General features: G+C 57.7%; 2 protein-coding genes across 5 annotated transcripts; one reads left to right on the forward strand and one right to left on the reverse strand.

The window, feature by feature from the left end:
• The first annotated feature begins 109 nt into the window (after window positions 1-109).
• Fastk (Fas activated serine/threonine kinase) lies at window positions 110-4,326 on the forward strand. Of its 3 annotated transcripts, none has more exons than XM_076859480.1 (10): window positions 110-303; window positions 1,064-1,486; window positions 1,930-2,109; window positions 2,237-2,409; window positions 2,856-3,069; window positions 3,174-3,333; window positions 3,555-3,646; window positions 3,715-3,850; window positions 3,922-4,036; window positions 4,117-4,326. In XM_076859480.1, the coding sequence occupies exons 1-10, from the start codon at window positions 222-224 to the stop codon at window positions 4,222-4,224; spliced, it is 1,683 nt and encodes a 560-aa protein (XP_076715595.1). In that variant the 5' UTR covers window positions 110-221; the 3' UTR covers window positions 4,225-4,326. The 3 variants fall into 3 exon arrangements, with proteins under 3 accessions (XP_076715595.1, XP_076715600.1, XP_076715602.1); XM_076859485.1 differs by having other exon boundaries at window positions 2,237-2,376; XM_076859487.1 differs by lacking the exon at window positions 110-303 and adding an exon at window positions 386-552.
• An 88-nt stretch (window positions 4,327-4,414) lies between these two features.
• Window positions 4,415-20,101, reverse strand: Slc4a2 (solute carrier family 4 member 2). Of its 2 annotated transcripts, XM_076831952.1 has the most exons (24): window positions 19,672-20,101; window positions 19,000-19,079; window positions 16,293-16,406; window positions 14,388-14,553; window positions 13,995-14,236; window positions 13,802-13,920; window positions 12,324-12,556; window positions 12,090-12,232; window positions 10,844-11,024; window positions 9,306-9,441; window positions 9,040-9,205; window positions 8,814-8,928; window positions 8,526-8,710; window positions 8,177-8,402; window positions 7,764-7,979; window positions 7,544-7,692; window positions 7,244-7,438; window positions 6,660-6,911; window positions 6,463-6,552; window positions 6,122-6,288; window positions 5,381-5,634; window positions 5,121-5,290; window positions 4,719-4,892; window positions 4,415-4,638 (listed from the first exon to the last, which is right to left on the reverse strand). In XM_076831952.1, exons 3-24 carry the CDS (start codon window positions 16,341-16,343, stop codon window positions 4,558-4,560), a joined length of 3,711 nt encoding a protein of 1,236 aa, XP_076688067.1. In that variant the 5' UTR covers window positions 16,344-16,406; window positions 19,000-19,079; window positions 19,672-20,101; the 3' UTR covers window positions 4,415-4,557. The 2 variants fall into 2 exon arrangements, with proteins under 2 accessions (XP_076688067.1, XP_076688057.1); XM_076831942.2 differs by lacking the exons at window positions 19,000-19,079; window positions 19,672-20,101 and adding an exon at window positions 18,658-18,975.
• Between the last annotated feature and the right edge of the window lie 199 nt (window positions 20,102-20,300).

Genomic DNA, 20,300 nt, shown 5'->3' on the forward strand with positions numbered 1-20,300 from the left:
GCCAGCTTCAGCTTTTGGTTCTGCAGCCCCGCCCCTCCAGCTGTGGCCCCGCCTCGCGCGCCACGCGCGCACTTCCCGGAAGCGGGGGGCGGGCTCAAGGCGCCCCGGCTCGCAGCGCCTGCTGGGAGCCACGTCTCTGCCGGCCGAGCGCTGCGCCGGGATTGGCGTGCAGGCTGCGATTCGGGGGCTGCTGGGAAGATGGCGGACTCGGTGGGCCGCTGATGAGGAGGCCGCGGGGGGAGCCCGGCTCCCGGGCCCCGAGACCGACTGAGGGAGCGACCTGCGCGGGGCCCGGGGAGTCATGTAGGGTGGCGCCTGCGGGGCGGGCCGCGGGAGGGCGGCGGGAGCTGGCGTTAGCGGCGGTGGCCACGGTCTCCTGACGTCCCCGGGCCAGGGCGGGTGTGTGGGCCCCCAGCATCGCGGACTCCTCGCCTTCTCAAAGCTGCGCTCTCTTCTCCGCGCGCACCCTTCGACTTGGGGCGCTGTGTTCTCTTTTCATGGGTGAGGAGACTTAGGCAGAGGCGAAGCCACTTGCCCAAGGTCACGCAGCTGGTAAGTGGGAGCGCCCAGCATGGGACCCAGCACCGTCCTGCTGCGGAGCCCGCGTTCCGCCCTCCGTGCCGCCGCCGCCTCCTGCGGGAGGGGGAGGTGGTCGGGAGGGCGCATCGCGGGGCCGTCCTGGCTCCAGGCTGGGCGCGACCACTAACCCGTGAATGACCTCGGGCTTAACTTAACCTCTTCATCGCTCTGGCCCTTGGTTTCTCCACCTGTGAAATGAGGTAATGCCAGCCCTGCGACTCCTCATCGGCCTGTACGGAGCATCAGAGGAGATAGTGCATGTGGAATTGCTTTGTGAATTGCGCTGCGCTGAGCACACTGAAGGATTAGGATTGCTGTTTCAAGGAATGAAAAGGGAAAGAGGGCAGGGTGGAGAACAGGACCAGAGCAGTCACAGAGGGTTGCTCAGACCCAGGCCCCTCTGGATGGGGAGTGAGGTAAGGAGTAGACTGAGTCCTTTGCCCCTTTGGAGGAAACCTCACCCCCTTTTCTGGGCCACCCTCAGGGTCTCCAGCACCCAACTCCATGCTTCGAGTCCTGCTCTCTGCTCAGGCCTCCCCTGCTCGGCTGTCTGGCCTGCTGCTGATCCCGCCAGTACAGCCCTGCTGTTTGGGGCCCAGCAAGTGGGGGGACCGGCCTCTTGGAGGAGGGCCCCGTGCAGGCCATGTGCAAGGACTGCAGCGGCTTCTGGAACAGGCGAAGAGTCCTGGGGAGCTACTGCGCTGGCTGGGCCAGAACCCCACCAAGGTGCGCGCCCACCACTATCCTGTGGCACTTCGTCGCCTGGGTCAGCTCTTGGGGTCTCAGCCTCGGCCCCCTCCTGTGGAGCAGGCCACACTGCAAGACTTGAGTCAGCTCATCATCCGAAACTGCCCCTCCTTTGACATTCATACCATCCACGTGTGTCTGCACCTTGCAGTCTTACTTGGTGAGGAGGGCGTCTGGGGGTGTGGGGGCTTAGGGAAGGATAAAGGGAGAGAACAGTACACAGGTCACTGCTTTTGCCCAGGAGTAGCACATACCCAGATACACTTGTTACTGCCCCTCCTGTATCCATGACAGATGTCAAAAGTTGAACAGCATTCATTCCAGATTCACAGGGTGCCACCCCAGCTTCCTTCTACAGTGCTCTCAGAAGCCACTGCAGTTCTTGGTAGGAGTTGAGGGCCTTTTGCCACCTTTGTATAAAGCTTTCCCTGACAGACTGCTCTGATACGTATCCACCTGAAACTTCACATTTCTCCAGTGTTTTCACATAAACTCGAGTGTATATTCCCGCTCAGGAAATGGAGGGGAGAGAGGTCAGGACTCACCCCATGATTAGAAAAACACAGCACAACTCTCTCATCAGGACCTCCTTTGCCTCCTCAGGCTTTCCATCAGATGGACCTCTGGTGTGTGCCCTGGAGCAGGAGCGAAGGTTTCGCCTCCCTCCAAAGCCACCTCCCCCTCTGCAGCCTGTCCTCCGTGGTGGACAAGGGCTAGAAGCTGCTCTGAGCTGCCCCCGTTTCCTGCGGTATCCAAGGCAGAATCTGATCAGCAGCCTGGCAGGTGCTGGAGGGTGGAAGGCAAATGGAGGGCAGGGGCTGAGGAGGACCTGGGAATTAAGTTGTCTGGGCTGGCAGTCTAGCCTGCCAGCGGCCAGGGCCCAGCATGAAGTGAAGGCTGTTCTTCACAGAGGCAAGGCCAGAAGAACTGACTCCTCATGTGATGGTCCTTCTGGCCCAGCATCTCGCTCGGCATCGGTTGCGGGAGCCCCAGCTTCTGGAAGCCATTGCCCACTTCCTGGTGGTCCAGGAAGCCCAGCTCAGCAGCAAGGTGGGCTTGCCTCCCACCCTCCCATGCTCCTCTGTGAGTCATCCTCAGTGACCTGGTCAAGCCTAGCCTCCTGTCCAGCGTGACTAGCCTCTTCCTCTGGCAGAAACACTCCAGGTTTCTCTGGTTGCTCTGCTCCATGCCCTGGGGAGTATATCTCTGTGCTGGCTTTTCCAACCCCCATAACCAACATGGATGCCAAGAGCTCAGCAGTTGTACCAAAGCACTCAGCCTCATCCTAGTTCCGCCTGTCCTGCTTTTCCAAGTCTGCAGGCCAGACCCCACAGAATGTACCTTCTACTTGTCTGGTCACATTTGGCTCAAAGACACTGCTTATACTGTTGAACTTGTGTATATGCTGGGGTAGAGGAGTGTTATGCCTTGACAGTGATGTTACAGGCTAGGCCATTCCTGCCTAACACTCAGCTTGAGAGACTTGGAGCAGCACTTCCTGCCAGTTGACATGCTGCTCTTCTCCACAGGTGGTACAGAAGCTGGTCTTGCCCTTTGGGCGGCTGAACTACCTACCCCTGGAGCAGCAGTTTATGCCCTGCCTTGAGAGGATCCTGGCTCGGGAGGCAGGGGTGGCACCCCTGGCCACAGTCAACATTTTGATGTCACTGTGCCAGTTACGGTGCCTGCCCTTCAGAGCCCTGCACTTTGTCTTCTCCCCGGGTTTTATCAACCACATCAGTGGTATGCAGAGAGGATGGCTGGAGGGGCCTGAGAACCCAGAGGTCAGGGGAGCATCCAGGGATCATTGGCCTACACAGGGTGCTCCAGTCCCCACCTCCCCACAGGCACCCCTCACGCTCTGATTGTTCGACGCTACCTCTCCCTGCTTGACGCGGCTGTGGAGCTGGAGCTCCCAGGATACCGGGGCCCCCGCCTTCCCCGAAGGCAGCAAGTGCCCATCTTTCCGCAGCCACTCATCACCGACCGTGCCCGCTGCAAGTACAGGTGGGCAGGCAGTCTGGGGTAAGGGGAGGGAGAGCCAGAGAAGCACAGTAGAACAGCTAGAGACCATAGACAGCAGTACCTGCACCAGTGTGCTTAGTGGTCCTAGAGGGGAAAAAAAATGGGCCCTGACCAGTCAAGGAATTTTTCCTGGGTGTTGGTGCTATGGACAGACTGGGATGAGACCTTGGGGCCTGTCTTCTACCAGTATCATTTCCCCTCAGTCACAAGGACATAGTAGCCGAGGGGCTGCGCCAGCTGCTGGGGGAGGAGAAATACCGCCAGGACCTGACTGTGCCTCCCGGCTACTGCACAGGTGAGCTCCAGGTGGGGGGCAGCTCCAGAAGTGGAGCTAGGCTAAGGCCCTGGCTCTCTTCCCTGCAGACTTCCTGCTGTGTGTCAGCAGCTCTGGTGCTGTGCTTCCTGTGAGGACCCAAGACCCCTTTCTACCTTACCCACCAAGGTCCTGTCCACAGGGACAGGCTGCCTCTAATCCTACAACCCGTGACCCTGCCCAAAGGTAAGAAAGCAGGGTGCAGGAATCTTGACCCCCTGGCCAAGAGCACCCATAACATGTCTACTCCTCTCCAGGGTGGTGCTGATGCTGCGTGAACGCTGGCATTTCTGCCGTGATGGCAGGGTGCTGCTGGGCTCCCGTGCCCTTAGGGAGCGGCACCTGGGCCTAATGGGCTACCAGCTCCTGCCGGTGAGAGGCCCCACCCTACCTGATCCTCATCCTCACCCCCACCACTGCCATGCAGGTAACCCAGTGTCCTCTCCCCACAGCTGCCCTTTGAGGAACTGGAGTCACAGAGAGGCCTGCCCCAGCTCAAGAGCTACCTTAGGCAGAAGCTCCAGGCCTTAGGCCTCCGCTGGGGGCCTGAAGGAGGGTGAGGGGATGCACATGGGGCTCAGGATGGCCCCCCTATGGGGGGTGGACAATTTGCACTTTGGCTCCCTATGTTTTGATTTTTCATTAAAGTCCCTTTCCTTCCCTGTTGTGAGTCTCATTTCTGTTACAGAGAGCAGGGCTGAGTACCCCATTCCCTGCCACTTCCACTAGACAGACAGACAAGACCAGGGGTAGGTGGGGGCCGAAGCTCTTTACTGCAGGGGTGGGGAGAAGGGGACTTTAAATTATTCACTTAAATAAAAACTGGGAGGGGGAGGGGAAACCCATCCCACCAGCCCATTCCCTCTGTCCATCATTCAGTCCCTGGGCAGCAGCTACACAGGCATGGGCATCTCATTGTATTCGTCCACACCCTCGCGCTCGTCAAACACTGGCTCCGCCTCATTAGCGTCCAGCTGTGGGAGGAAGAGAAGGGTGGGCCTTTCCAGAACCACAGGAGGCAGGGGTGGGAGGATGGGGGAGCAGGGATCCTTACATATTTCATCTCTCGCTCCGTGAAGATGCGGGTGAGCACCACCATGCGCAGTGGTACTGTGAGGATGAGGATGAAGGGGAAGGCCAGGGAGGCGGATGTGGACATAACAGCCCAGAGCAGGGCCAGGCAGAGCAGCTGCAGAGCTGTGAACAGGTGCATTCGCAGGGTCCGAACCTGGTTGGGAAGAGACAAAGTGAGCCCAGGCTTCTCTCCAAAGCAACCATATCCAGAGGACAACCAGAATGATCCTTGGGATCCTCTAGTGATGGAAGTAGCTCAGATACTTCCAGAGACTGCTCTGTACCGATAGTTAATGGGGGCTTCCTAAAGTGGGGAGAAGCAGCTGACTCAAGTAAACCAGAATGGGGCAGAGGTCTGGGGTCCTTCTAGGCGAGGACTCACCTTTTTGACGTAGGTGACGTCTGGATGGTGTTTGGGCGGCATGAGCAGCAGGTGCAACCGTTCATAGAACTGGATCCCATTAAGGGAAGTGACTCCCATGTACAGGAAAATTCCAAAGAGTACAGCCAGGGGGATCTGCCGGAGCAGATCCCCGATAACCATGGAAAGGCCTAGGGAGGGGGAGAAACAGCTAGCCCCAGGTTCTTTCCCCCAGGGGCCTTGGGTACCACAAGGAAGGTTGTGGATATGGGGAAGCATACCCACAAGCAGGGCCACCAGCAGGCCTGTAACCCGCTGTTCTTTGACCTCCTGAATCTTGGGCTTGTCCCCCGGCGCCACAGCCTTGCTCATGACAGTGAGTGCGTTGGCATGAGTGACAGAGCGGACAGTGGCAGCAGCCAACCAGGGCAGGCCAAAGAGGGCACAGATGCCGCCCATGGCTACGATGAGTAGCAGGTCCAGGTGGAAGCCAGAGCCCTTCTGCAGCATTCGCTCCTTCTTAGAGATGATCAGCCTGGGGAGGGGGGAGGCACTGCTAAGGCCTGCCATACCTGGTGTGGCCAGAACACCCCAGCCAGTCCCTGTGTTTATGGAACCTGGTAGTCCCTGTCCATTCCGTCAGGACTAGAATTCCATCATAGAGTTCAGCGTGTGCCCTCAGCCCTTATCCTGTAGGAGAGCTCCCAGCAAGCCTTAGCCTGTACTCTGACCTCCCCCTGGCCAACCTCAGGTTTTGTTTTGGAGTTTTTGCTGTTGTGGGGATGGAATCCAGGGCCTCGCACGTGCTAGACAAGCACTCTACACTGAGCTACACCCCCAGCCCCTCAGTGATATTTTCTGGTGCCTATAAAATAAAACTTCAGTCATCAGGGCATTCAATGTCCCCCAAAGTCATTGGACTCTCTTGCCCAACAGAGTAGCAGTTCCCATGTGTGTCCCCAAGTCTGGCTGAGGACTCTGGCCTTCTGACAGCCCCAGGACTCTCAAATAGGACCACACACGTGGTGATCTGCGTCTCCATGAAGATGAGGATGAAGACCAGGACGGCAGGCAGCAGGCTGGCAATCATCATCCACACAGGGAAGGGACTCTTCTCCCCCAGGGGGTTGATGACCCAGCCCCGCTTTTCTGGAGCTGTCACTGAGAATCCACTGGGCACACTCAGCTTCTGCAGGGCAGAGACGGTATGTAGTCATGGGCAGGGTGGACATGGAGGGCACACTGGGGAAAAGGCTTGGTATTTGCCCAGCTTAAGGACAGGCTCTGGCTGAGACCTGGAGTGCAACACCAGAACCCAGGGTGGTGGAAACAGCACCCTGCTGTCACACGTACAATGCCTTACCTGGGTGTAGGTGTCCTCAATACTGTAATCCACAAGCACCATGATGAGGATTGCGATGGGCACCCCAAAGTCCCCAATCACCCGCCGTATCTGAGGACAAGAACCATGCTCAGAGACCTGCTGTCCCACTCAGACCCTCACTTCCTAGAAACACCCCATCCCATCCCCAGATCTCCACAGCCTGCAAGTCCACGTACCCGGCCGGGGAAGAACCGGCTATTCTTGAATTTGCGTAGGAAGAAGGCGATGAAGAAGGTGCCAGCCATGAGCACCAGTGACAGCAGAGCTGTGTTGGGCTGGCCCCGGGGTCTCCCTTGCCCAGACTGCCCAGCCAAGCTCCCATTGCCTGGTCCCAGCGTGGTTGTTGCTCTGGCCCATGTTGTATTGTCGCTGTCTGCCTCTGAGCTATTGGAGACTGAACAGCCGTGGAGGGGATGCTCCTGGAAGATCTGGGGAAAGAGGAGGGTCACAATGGGTCCCATTAGCTAAAATGGGGAGAAAATTCTTGGGCTCAGCTGAAAATTGGAAGGCTAGCACAGGAGGGGAAAAGGCCTGCCAGGAGCTCATCTCGGATTAAAAAAATAACCCAGAGGACCAGCAGGGAGCAGCGGGGAGAACAAGCCTCAGCTCTGTGGGCTCCACTGACTGCAAGTCCAGGGAACTCCTGGGACCAGCCTGGCCTTCAGTCTAGAAGAAGACATGAGACAGGATGCCCCTGGACTCCCTCCTGCCCTGAAGCCCTGCTCTTCTCCCGGCCCTGTTTTGAGCAGGGCCTGCCTACCTTGACCAGCTTGTAGAAGGTCTCGTAGATGAAAATGAGGGAGATAAGGAAGGCGAAGATCTCCTGGGTGAAGCGGGAGACAAAGCGGACCAGGAAGCTCCCCTCCAGGGCCACCATGAGCAGGGCCAAGAGCACCAGCCAGAAGCCAATCCACACGCGGCCCACCAGGTACTCCAGCTGGTTGCTACTACAGAACTAGGCAGGGGAGGTGGGAAGGTATCAGGCCCCGAGCTCTGGGGACAATGGGGGAGATACTGGGAAGAGAAGGGGGAACTGGACCAAGGCAGAAAGAGCCCTCACCGAGAAGAAGGCTTCCTCAAAGACCAGCAGGGGGCCCGAGAAGCCAATCACCAATAATGGCTGAGCCCCCAGCAGACAGAAGATCACACCCTGGAGCGCTGTGGACATGATCAGCTCTGACACGCCTATCAGATCCTGCGTCTTCTCTCCTGGGGGTGCAGGAACCAGCTCAGCTCAGCGGCCAGGCTGTACACCCCTGTCCCTATGAGCTCCTCCTTACCCAGCAGCCCCCCAAAGGTGATGGCAGGAGACAGAGCAGCAAAATAGATGAAGATGACGGCAGCCAGACACTGGGGGTCAAGTGCATCTCGGAAGTCACTCAGGTAGTGGGGATAGCGACGCTTCACATCACGGATCAGGCCCCCGAAGGGCCGGCCCGTCCGACGAAGGGGATCATCTTCAGCTGCACCTACCACCTCCACCATCTGCAGGAGTGCTACAACCCAGGCTGATGTCAGGGCAGCTGTGGGCCCTCCTGCCCACTGACCAGGACCTCCTCCATGTGCACAGTCCACCCACCACCTGCAGAAGCACTGCCAACCCCAACTTCTCTGTTGGTGTCTGTGTGGCTCTCCTGCCCACCCAACCCCTCCTCAAGGCAGCCCCATCTGGCTCGGGCCTGTATGGCCGTACCCTTATCTTGGGCAGACTTGGGCTCCAGTCCAGATCCTGGGGGCAGCAGCCGGCCCTGCTCTTCCCGTTTCTTGAGCATCTGGCGCTGGAAGTGAGCGACAGAACGCAGGAGTTCCTCGCCCTGTACTTCTGACGGGGGGAGCACCACGCTGCAGTCCAGGAAGGCATTGATGGCAGTCAGCAGGTCATCCCGTTCATCTGCCAGATAGGCTGCCTCATGGAATTGCTGCCAGAGCAGGACAGGAGTCAGGGAGGGCATCAGAGGGGGCCAAGAGGTGGAGCTAAGGCAACCAAGACTGGCAGTGGGGAGTAGGGGTGGCTCTGGGGACCAGAAAGGCAAGGGGCTGACCTTGTCGGACATGAGGGTGGAGATAGAGCGGCCGATCTCGTGGTAGTCCATGTTGGCGCTGCTGGGGCCCAGCAGCAAAAAGAGGAAACGCACGGGCACAGGCACCTCCAACACTGCATCCAGTTCTACAGCCTCCCGCAGCCGCACGAAGGCCATGGTGGGGCGGGAGAGGAACTCCACACAGCCTAGGAGGATGGGCCATCATGGGCAAGAACACACAGCAGGACCCCACCCAGTCCCAGCCCCAGCTGAGACTACCACCCCAGCCCTCAGACTTGCCCCACATACCCACGAGGACCACGGTAGCCTCGGCATTCTCAGGGATCTTCTCCAGCAGCTTTAGCTCATGCTTAGACTTGGAACGAGTGATGCCAGCTGGTGGGGCTGGAGGTGGCAGCTCACGCTGGGGAGTCACAGAATGGAACTCAGTCCAGACAGCCTCCCTGACCCCACGTGTTCCCATCAGGGCTTGCTCACAGGACTGTGCCCACGCAGGTCTGTGCCAACTCCTCACCTCTCGATCCACCTCCAGCCGGGTCTCAGGAACACCACCAATGAGAGGCTCAGTGACGTGTGGGTCACTCTCAGCCCCCTGGGGATGGTGATGCCCTAGCAGGGAGCCCAAGGAGCCAGCTGAGATGTTACGGGGGAAGGAGAAGTCCTTCTCATCACTTGGGTGGCTGGCAGGACAGACAGCAGTGAGTGTAAGGAGGGATGACGGCAGGGAAGGAAACAGATGGGCAGGATGCAGTGGCATCCACCTTCCCCAAAGGGCCATACCTGTGTTTCAACAGAAGGGCCCGCAGCACATTGGCCCTGTCCTCGGCCTTGATCTGGTCGGAGATGACCATCTGCTCTACTACTTGGTGGGCCACCCCAGGCAGGGTCTGCTGGTCCAGATCCAAAAGCACAGCTCCTGGAATAAAGATGACAGGAGGACTCCCCACCTCAGGGCAAGAAACAATGGTGGGAAATGGAATGGGAGGGATCCCTTGGGACAGACAGGCCTAACTAGGTGGGTACGGTCCAACCTACAAACCGAGGATCAAGGCTGGAGTCCCAGCTCTGCCTCTGAAGTCTGTATCACTTCGCCTCTCTGACCTATTTCTCCCCACCCCCATCTCCTTCCAGAACTGCAGCAAGGAGAGATTCAGTTATCACACACCCTTCCAGGAATCATCCAGCCTCCCTGGGATGCCTAGGCCACTCTCTCAGGCTGAACTCAGTTCTTCCCTTAGTGATTCATGTGCTGTTCCTCTAGGGTCCTACCTCTACCCTCTAGATCAGGACACAGCTGGTCTGTGGCCTTGTCCACACATCCTTAAGCCACCTGAAGACCCTCCTCCACCTCAGGCTTCTCGACTTACGCTTTGCTTCCCCAAGCCCAGTGGCTGCTTACTGGGAAGCCTCCAGACCTCTCTGCACCCTTTCCTATAGAAAGTCCTTTTAAAAGTACCAGGTCTTTATCTGGCAAGGTCAACTTCCAGGAACAAAGAACTGAAGAATACGCAGAACCAAAGGACTCCAGCAGCCAAAGCAGACCACAAAGGCTAATGATAAAACACAGGCAGCCAGCACAATGGCATGTGCCTGTAATCTCAGCAACTCAGGAGGCTGAGGCAGGAGGATCACAAGTTCAAGGCCAGCCTCAGCAACTCAACTTTTATTTTAATAAAAATAAAAAGAGCTGGAGATATAGCTCAGAGGTAAAGCACCCCTGGGGCTGGGCACAGTGGTGCAGGCCTCTAATTGCAGCAACTCAGGAAGCTGAAACAGGAGGATCATAAGTTCAAGGCCAGCCACAGCAACATAGCAGGGCCCTAAACAACTTAGTGATACCCTGTTTCAAAAAATAAAAAAGGGCTGGGAATGTGGTTCAGTTGCAAAGTGCCCCCAGGTTCAATCCATAGTACCAAAAAATAAAGCACTCTGGCCCTTTACTCAAAGTGCCTGAAGTCTTACTTAGAGCCTAGTACTCTTAGTTTGAGAACAATTTTAACAGAAGGTTTCTCAATCCTCAGCTACTTAGAATAAGAACTGGGAGTGATTACCAGGTGGGAAGGAGGAAACAAGCAGCCACAGGGCTCAAGAGTCCTGTGTGGTAGTTATTTAGTGAAGTTTATCCAGCCCCACAGGTGAGATCATATTCCCCAGGTTTTCTATAATGCAAAGGAGCCATGACAGGAATTTCAGGAAGCATTCCATTGAAATGGCTTAAAGACATTTTAGCACCCCAAACACAACAGATCAGTCATCAGATCTAGAAGCAGCGAGTATCCTGCAGCAGGATGGACAGGAGAGGCAGGCACTGTGGGTACCATGGGCCAGGGTCCGGCGGAGCTCCAGGAGACTGCGAAAGGAGAGTGAGGCCACATGGGGCTTCCCCCAGCGCTCCGTCTCCTCCTCCACGTCCTCCTCAAATTTGATCCAACGGGCTGTCTCCCGCCACTGAGGCTCCTGGTTTTTGTCCAGCAGCAACTCATTCAACTCCACAAACACCTTGGGGCAAGATGAGAAGGTGAAGGGTAAGGAGTCAGAGGTGGGCTCAGGCAAAGCTTGCATCAGGAAGAGCAAGTGGCCCTGGGGCACAGTGGATGGCACATAGACACACAAGTCTCACATGAGGCCTAGGAACCTGGAACACGTGACTACCAATTTGAGACTGGGTTTCCCTTGTCTATAAAAGACAACAACGCCCACTTCCTCCAAGGGCTGTTATAGGGATTAAAGAAAGCCTGTAGGACATAAGTATACTCTAGGACACAGTGCCTGGCAGGTCGCTAACTAAGAAAACAGCAGGGTTCTGTAAGATTCCGTTTGTATGTAGCCAGGACTGGCAAAACGAATTGCAAATAACAGAGCCTGGTCACCTCTGCTGGAAGACTGCTGGGTGGAGGCAGGAGGAACCTGCTGAGGGTGAAAAACAGTTCCCATGGAGGTAGTAGCTATCTGGGAGCAACAGGTGCACCAAGTCTCTGAGGTGGACACTCAGTACTGGTGAAATTTACTGCACGGCTATTATACCTCAATAAAACAGCTTAAAAAAAAAAATACACTAAGGCAGAGTTCAGGACCAGAGCCCTGGAGTCTAAAATGGGTAGTGTCACTAAGTAACTAGGTGACCTTGGCCAAGTCACAGACCCTGGTTTATGACTGACGCCACCTGTGCTATCACCTTCACAGGTAGATGGGAGGATCAAATAAGCAGAGGCAACTGGGTTTTGAAAACAAAGTGCAGTGCCACAGAACACCTCCTCCAGCCTTAAGGGTCTTTGTTCAAAGCAGAATAAGGCATCTCCCTGATTCTTCACTGCCACCTGCCAGCAAATGGCCACGATATGCACATCAGCAAGGTCTCAAGTATGAACCATGATTGTAATACACAAATTCACAATGTTTCAGATGTGCACTGATCCACAGTGTCCATGTCAAACAATTCTTAAGGTTCATTCCCACAGGCAGCAACCCTGGTGCTCAAGAAATATGGGTCTGAGAGGTAGGGGAGTGGGGAAGGGGGAGGCAATGGATGGGGAGAAAATGCAACAGCATGAAGCAGAACTGTACCTCATGGGGCTTGTGGGGGGCCCGGGGTCGGGCCCGAGGCGTGGGGCCGGGCTCTCGTCCTTCCCGCACACTCTGCACAGACCCTTTGGCGTTCTTCCGTACCAAATGCCGTCGCACCCCAGGAACATCCTCAAACCTGTGACCTAGGGGCAAGTAGAGGACCAAGATTGGGTTCCCCTTTCTCTTACTCTTTTTCCTACCAGCAGTGGGCTTGGCCCAGGCCCCAGGACTCACTCTTCATGAGGTCAAGGTCAGCCGTGGCTAGCGTCTGGGCCTCACTTTCATCAGTGGGGACACGGGGCAGTAGTGCTTGCTCTGCCCCGGTCATACTCCCAATGCGTCTTCTCTCCTGAAGGTTGTAGCTGCGATGCCCAGGCTGAGCTTTGGTCAGGGGGCGCCCCGAGGCACCCCCATCGTCACCTCCAGCTGTGCCACTGGCCACTGGTACCACCTCCTCCACCAGTGTTCTGCAAACAGAGTAGCCATGAACCTGACAGAGCAGACCTCCACCCATGCAGAGGATCCTAGGAAGGGAACTAGAAGGACCTCACCTCCTCCTGGCTCCCACTCTTGGGGGTCACCAGAAGGCCAATCTGCACATGAATTCCTCTTCAGCAGAACGGGGCTGAGGCGAACCTCGAATGGTACTGGGAGAGGTGAAATTTTGGGAAAGAACTAGCACAGGGTATGGTTCCTAACCGGTGTTTGTGAATGTCTCTTCATACCAGTTAGCATTCCTTCCCTTCCCCTCCGCCCGCTGGGGCATACCCCTGGATTTAAGAAGTTCACAGGGCCCCCGTTTCTGATCAAAGAGAACAAAGTATGTGCAAACAGTTTTTGGAACTGCAGCCAGCTCCTCTGTGTTTATGAGGAGGGTTTGTACCTCCCCTCAGACTCCCACTTCTGCCCCAGTCCCTGACACGTGCTGCTCCTCTCTCCTCATATGAAGAGCCTCCTGGGACCAGAGCCATCCACTGCCAGGCCTTTCCAGCCCATCATGGCTTGTCCCCTGTCTTTGCCACAGCCCTGCCCACTTCTCTCTTCCTCTCCCTAATGCCAGGCTTTCCTGTCACTGCCAACTCTGCATGCCAGTCTGTCTCCCAGTATAGCTACTCCCCCAAGGGGGCACTGTGCCCTTCACTTCCCGCAACCCAGCCCTTCACGCTGCCTGGCACCCAGAAAAACAGGTCCAAGATAGTCATGACCTTGTTCGAGGTCATTTCCTCCAGGAAACCTTCCCAAGCTAGTACCCCCAAACTCTCATCACCCACTCACTGGTCTGATGCTCTGCCCAAGATACTGGATGCAGTGACAGTATTCTGGCACCATTTCATTTGACATTCAGTTTCCAATTGGGTGAACTGACATCTCCCCAGGAATGGGGGGGGGGTCCTCCTATTCCTTTCAAACCCTGTGAGTCTTAGCAGGTGCTGGGAGGTCACAGTCTAATCCCCAAGGCAGTGCTTGGGTGCGGACTGAGACTGCTAAACCACACTTACGACCTTAACTAACACCCGTCTGCAGTCCCTCCTCACTAGATCCTGTTAGGCTGGGTTTACAGACAAGAAACAGAGCTCAGAGAGTTTAGGTTGGCTGCCCAAACAGCTAGTGAGGGGCAGGAATGGGATTTGAACCCCAGTCTGGTGACTCTACCTCTGGTTAACCCCAGTCTGGTATCTACTTTGGGAGAGTGACAACCAAAGTGCACTTACCCAGTTTGGGCCCCTTTGGTAGCCCGGGGAGCTGCCTCCTGGTGTGGCAGTTGTGCAGGGGGAGATGGACTGGTCCTCTCTACCTTCCGGTCAGTGCCTTCATCCTCTTGGAGAAAGAACTGCAACAGGGTCCACATGGGCACGTGAGGCCAGGCCAGGCCCTGCACACATCCCCCCGAAGCCCAGACCTCACCTGTACAGAGGAGGGTGTGGAGGCAGGAGATGGCTGAGTGAGTACCCGGGCCCCCTCAGCCTCACTGGCCTCATCCTCATCTTCTTCCCCCTCCTCAATGGTGGGGGTTTCCCCAGTTGGGGAGGCTCCAGGGCGCCTTCGAGGCTTCCGTCCAGGGCCCTGGGGGGTCTTGCGGCGGCGGGCATCCGGAGGCAGATGAGTGGACAGTGGGTGGTGGATGTGGTGGGAGGACTGGCGATGGTCTGAAAGAAAGAGAGGTTTGGCTGAGGGCAGGCACAACATCCCCCTGCTGCTATCCTGCCGCCAGGGACAGCTCTTCCCACTGGGACCCTGGCCCCTTCTCTGCTGGACAGTCAAGTCCTCCCCCACCCCCACTCCTGCCTGTTCCCTCACACTCAAAGTCTTCCTCTCCATAGCTGCGGCCTGGCTCCTCCCCTCCTCTGGACCCAGCCTCCTGGAGGATCTCTTCAAACCGTTCAACTCCCAGGGTGCGGTGAAGTTCATCTTCCTCCTGTTCTGGGAACCCAGGTGTCCCAGGGCCCACACTCTCTGGCTCTGGCTGTAAGGATGAGGGATAGAGAAAACACACAGGAGTCACTGGGAATTACATACCCAAACCCTGTCCTACTCAGTGCCAGAGATTCAGTATCCCCCATTAGCCGTGCCCTCCAATGCAGGGACCACCCCAGCCCCACAGCAGTTATTCCTTCCAATGCCAGAGATCCAGTCCCCCTCCCCCACCCCCGCAGCCTGTTCCCTGGGTCCCCAGCTGAATGGGTCCAGTCTGCAGTCAGACCCAGGGCAGGCAGGAGGATCTACTCTGGGAATCTCAGAAATCCTGTGTCCCCTCTGCAGCTGGAAAGTAGGGTGTGCAAACCGGGCAGTTCAGTGATAAGAAGTGAAAAAAAACTCCTTTTGGTTCCTGGAGGACAACTGCTGAGCCCCAAAAGTAACTTTTGGGGGCATTCAAGCTAATTGGCCTGGCGTAATTCTGAGTCAGACAAACCCAGCCCTGCCTCCACAGGAACACGTGAGCTTTGCCTGGTCAAGGGGGCCCCCATTCACCGCAGCAAGCACCCCCACCCAGTCGGCAAGCCCCGCCCCTCACCCCCCCCAACCTGAGTCATCCTGCGGGAGCGGCAGCGGCAGCAGCGGCAGCAGCAGCAGACAGCAGCAGCAGGGCCAGCACAGGGCAGGGACTGCGGTGCTCAGCCCAGCTAAGCGCCTAACTAAGCGGCCTGCTGCCTGGCCCAGCAGCCTTGGTCCAGCCCCCCACCCACCCCCTGCCGGTCTCAGCTCCAGGCACCTTGGCCACCAAATATTTGCTCAAGAGTATCTGGACCTGAAGGGCATCAGGACCTCCAAGGGCGGGGGTATGCAGCCCCCTCCATGGCAGTGCCAGTGTCTAGATCAGGGAAGAGCCAGGGAGGAGGGCGAAGGGCGGGTCTGGGGAGACACACGGGGCGAAGGGGGGGGGTCAACAGGAGCAGCTGCGGCTGACAGGGACACTGGATAGAAGATGCGAGGACAGAGGGCTGGCGTCTCCAGTCTGTGCTGAGGGCTCTTGCCCAGGCTGACCCAAGCACTTGGTCCCCACTCCCACCAGAAGCCGCCTGGCCTGGCAGGAAGAAGCGGGCAGGAGGGGAGGGAGCGTGGAATGGGGGGGGACTTGCAGACCCCTCGCACCTGAGGCCTCAAGAGGAAGTCCATGGCTGGCAGGGGTGAACCTGGCAAGGAGGGGAGGGCATCTGCCCGCGCCCCTTCCAGTCACGTGCCCCACTGGGCCAAAGTGACCAATAACCGGGCTGAATGTGGCACTGAGGTTAATCATTAGACTCCTTAGGAAAATCAGGAGGGGGCCATGTGGGGTGGTGACCACGTGGGGGGGCGGGAGGGGCGGGTCCAATGGGCACGTGGCACCAGGGGTGGGGCCAACTATGGGGCGGGGGCAGGGCCAGCTGCATCAAGGAGCTCTGCCCAGAACTACTGTGTGTGTTGGGACCCATGCACATTAAGGCGGGGTCAGAGGGGACCTACTGGGTGAGACCTAGGGTCTTCAAAGTTCCTGCACAGTTACTACCTGGTCCTTCATAAAACAGCCTCAACTCTATCCCCAGGAACAGGAGTCACCTCACTGCCCCCAACACATGGTACAAGGTCAGGATATGGATGACAGAGTCTCTCTCCAATTGACCACAGGCTCCTTTCTCCAGCATCTACACACACACCACCCCACCCAGCTGGCCCCTGGGCCTGAGCACCTGTGGCCTAAGGGCCAGTTGACTGAGCAGTACTCACCACCGTGTGGAAAGAATCTGCCCCTGAGGCGGGGCGCCGACTGCTGCTCATGGCCAAATCTTAGCCCTTTTCACTGTCGCTGCGGCTTTCAGGGCAACAAGGTGGAGGCATAACCTGGGTGGGGGAGAGGACCAGTCACCATCGGAGAACACAGCAGGCCAGGCCCACAGGGCGTCCAGCCCCGGGGGGAGGAAAGGAGCCCAAGCTGCCTGTCACCCGGGTCTCCTTGCTGCTCAGGATCCTCCTAGACTATGAAGGGCCTCAGAGTGGCCCTTTGAGGCTACAAGAGCAAAAAGGAGAGTTATTTATAGAAAAAAAAGAGAAGAACAAAGAGAGAGAGGGAGGAGAAGACTAAAGCGGAGGGCCACAAAGGGCCTCAAGACTGAGCAGAAAGGAGGAGAGCGGAGGGGGAGAGGCTGCAGAAAATGAGGGAGGAAGGAGTCAAGGCCCAGCCCTGGAGAGAAGGCGACAGAAATCAGGGAGGGCGTGATAAAGAATGGAGGAAAATTGGGAGTGAAGGGCCAGACAGAAACAGGAACCCAGCCCGGGTGGCCCGGGAGGTGGGCCTGAGACCAGAGAGGGGTGTGGTATCGAATGAGACACCCTGTGGAGCAGAGGGGTGTGGAGGAGGGGGCCACTGCTGCCCAGACAGAAAGGAGAGGGAGAGAAAGAACGCTGGACAGAGCCCAAGACGCCAAGCAGGGGGCCTCTAAGTAGGGAGGGGGTGCCCCCTCCTCAAGGCAGGCTGGGCAGGGAGGCAGACCTGCCTCCTCGGTGAGGGCAGGCAAGAGAAGCAAGTTCCTGGGGTGAAGGGCAGGAGCCTAGCTCCATTCACTCAGTGGGAGGAAAGAAGGGGCTGAAGGTGGGCTCCAACTGGGCAGAGTTTTATAATGGGGGGAGATGCACATGACCACAGCAAAGGGGTGGGCACACAAAACCCGAGGTCCTGCTCCTGATGGGCAGTTCCCATCCCTCCCCTCTTTAGTTAGGGGCCAGGAAAATCTGAGTAGCAGGGCTGCTGCCCTCCTGATGGTGACTGTAGGGGAGGCCAAGGGAACACTGTGTTGGGGGTAGGGGGTTAGAAAAGGGGGTTCTCTCTGTAGGGAGAGAACCCAACCAGTGCAAATCGGGGTACCCATTCCCAGTGGGGGCGGTACAAGGCTCTGTGAAGGTAACGATATGTGAAGTTCCCTGACTTGGGCTACCTTGGGGGTAAGACAGGTCAGCATAGGGTCAAAGAATAAAGGTCTGGGGGGTGGTCGGCCCAGGGTGGGGAGCCTGGGCAACACATTCCTGGCAGGCACTCCAACTCAGCTGACTGCTCTCTCCACCTCCCCCTCAGCAGGCCTTCAGCCAGGACCCGCCAGTGTGGGGGAGAGGTGTCCTGGGAGTAGACATGGACTGGGAGGGGTGTGGGGAGAATCCATCCCCTGCACCTGCAGGTGCTCACTCCCATCTCTAGGCCATACCCTCAGAATGCTCTTCCATCACCCCCTCCTCTCTCTACCCATGCCCCCCACCCCTCCCTTGCTGTCCCAGAACACAAAGCAGCTTCTGTCCACAGCATCGGTGCCTATAATCCGGATGGGGGCACATTCCGGGGACCAGCCCTGACCGGCCCAGAGGATTAGCATCTCTCCCCCTGCCCAAGGGATTATCACCCTGGACCCCCACTTGGGCATTAACTACTCCCCAAGAGAACTGGTACATTCCACAGCTCTTTGCTGAGGGACTGGGCAGGGAGAGGAGGGAGGATAAAGGGGACCCCGGATACCAGACAGTGCTACCCTCACAATCATCACGGAGCTCCCCAGCCAGACAAGGTGCCCCCCGCCCCCCGCAGGAGTCAGGTCCAACTCCAGGCTTGTCTTTTCCAACCCCTACCTAGTTGCTCCCTCTTCTGCCTGACCCCTTGTCCTGACCTGACCCGCCATCCCCCCCCTTTTTCGACTCCGCCTCCAACTCCGAGATCAGGGCCGAGGCCCCAGGCCCGAGGCAACCCCCAGGACAGGCCTGAAAGAGACTCTAGGGAGGTCGCAGGGCAGAGGGGTTGTCTGGAGCCGGCCCAGGAGTGGGAGAGCCTGTGGTGGCGCTTCCCTGAGACTACCCCCTCCTGGTGGCAGGGGGCGCGGCACTCTGGCCTTAGGAAACTCCAAGAAGCAGACCCCGGAATCGAGGCTTCCCACCAGCACTCTGCTCTTTTCCTCATCCCTCTCCCCAAAACCTGGTTCCCCGCGCCCCAGTCTCCGCCCTTTCCTCCACTTCCACTCCCTCCCCGCCCGCGTCCCGAGTTCCCCCCTCTCCTTCCCCCTCCCTTCCTCCCTTCGCTGCCCCGGCCCTTCCCCGCCACCACCTCTCCACTTACCCGCTTGCTCAGGATTTCGTGCCCCGGGGGTCTCGGGGTCTGTCCAAGTCCTCCGATGCCCTCTCGCGCTCCCGACGACTTCCCCGTGCCCACCCCGGGGCGCGCCCCCGCCGCTCCCAACTTCTCCCAACTCAACTTTCCCCCGCGCCGCGGGCAGTCCAGCCCCCAGCGTGCGCGCCCCCCGGCGCGCCGTGCGCGGCCCCGGCGCGGCGAGCCAAGAAGCAGCCCCGGCAGAGACCCGGAACGGAGGCGAGGCGCGCTTCCAGGCATAGGCCGGCACCCGGAGTCCCGCGTGTGGAAGCCACCCTCCACTGTCGCCGCCCCGGGAATGCCAACTCTTGCCTTTGTTACAGCACCTCTGGTCGGAAAGGAGCTCGCTTCACTCTTGGGGGACACAGAGTGCACCGAATGGCCAGGAAATTCTGGGCGGAGGAAGTTGGAATAGGCATGCACAGGGGTTAAGAATCTCTTGCGCCGCCCCGGCCCCAATAATCCCCCTGAGGCATGGAATGGCAGGCGGCTGAGAAGTAACAGAGCTGGAAGTTGGCTGCCCATTACCCTGAGCTGACCTAGGACCAGACGATTTGTTGGGGATTCCCCACTTCCGTTTGCTCTGCTTCCACACTGAATGGAGATCTATTCATAGTTGTCGCCTTTTAAAGACCTTTATGTGTAATCTTGCTTTTCCAACTAAATTATAAATTCTTTCAGATAAGGAACATGCTTTTCGCTCCCTTAGCCTGCCACGTGGGTGAATCACAGCACTGTTTATGCAAAAGCACTCAGATATACATGAGTTAATTAACAAAGGTTAGCACCAACTCTGGTTTCAACGCTGAGTAGTGTTATTTGAGGCCGTTTTCGCCCAGTTCACAGCCCTCAAGAATGCAATCAGGAGACAATTAGAGAGCAGTGCAAGAAAATCTATAATCAACTCCTTTAAGGGATGAGGTAAAGGCTGGCTTCAAATGTAGCATCTGTCTGTGGTCTTGTCTGTTGAGAGGGGTAACCAACCTGCCAGCCCTCGTGGGCCACACCCTGGCTGACTCCAGTGGGCCCTGCTCTGGAGACAAGGATCTGGGGGACTCGCAGCCTCCAGCCAGCTTGCCTCGACATGTTAGAATGGAGCTGTTGGAATTCGGTGGACTCCAGGACGATAAGTGGGACCAGCAGAAAGAAGGATCTCTGGTGCGTGTGTCTCTCCACTCAATTCCAGCCTCAAATGGAGCACACCTGCCTTGCTACCCAGCCCTGTGGTCAGCTGGTCCCTGTGAGGTCAGCAGCAGGAAAACGTAGCTCAGAGCCATTCTTCACTCAATCCTCGGGTCACTAGATGGCCTGAGGAGAGGCAGAAACTCTCTCCTTGCCGAGGTTGTCAAGAGGTCTTGGAACTCAATATCACAAACCGGATCAAAGTCAGGCCACCAGGGCCTGGGATCTAGGCCACCAAACCCTAAACCCCAAACAGAAGAGTGCCCCGCCCCGCCCCACCCCCATCCCCGCTGCATTCTGGAACGTGTAGTCCCCCAGCGGCCCTTTCCAAGAGAGCTATGAGCACAGAAAAGGAATAACAAGAGCGGGGCACACTGGGAACCTCGGAGGCACGGCGGGGACGCCCGGAAAGCGAACACGCGATGCTTCCT

Source organism: Callospermophilus lateralis, chromosome 1 (assembly GCF_048772815.1).
Source record: "Callospermophilus lateralis isolate mCalLat2 chromosome 1, mCalLat2.hap1, whole genome shotgun sequence".
Classification (NCBI taxonomy): domain Eukaryota; kingdom Metazoa; phylum Chordata; class Mammalia; order Rodentia; family Sciuridae; genus Callospermophilus; species Callospermophilus lateralis.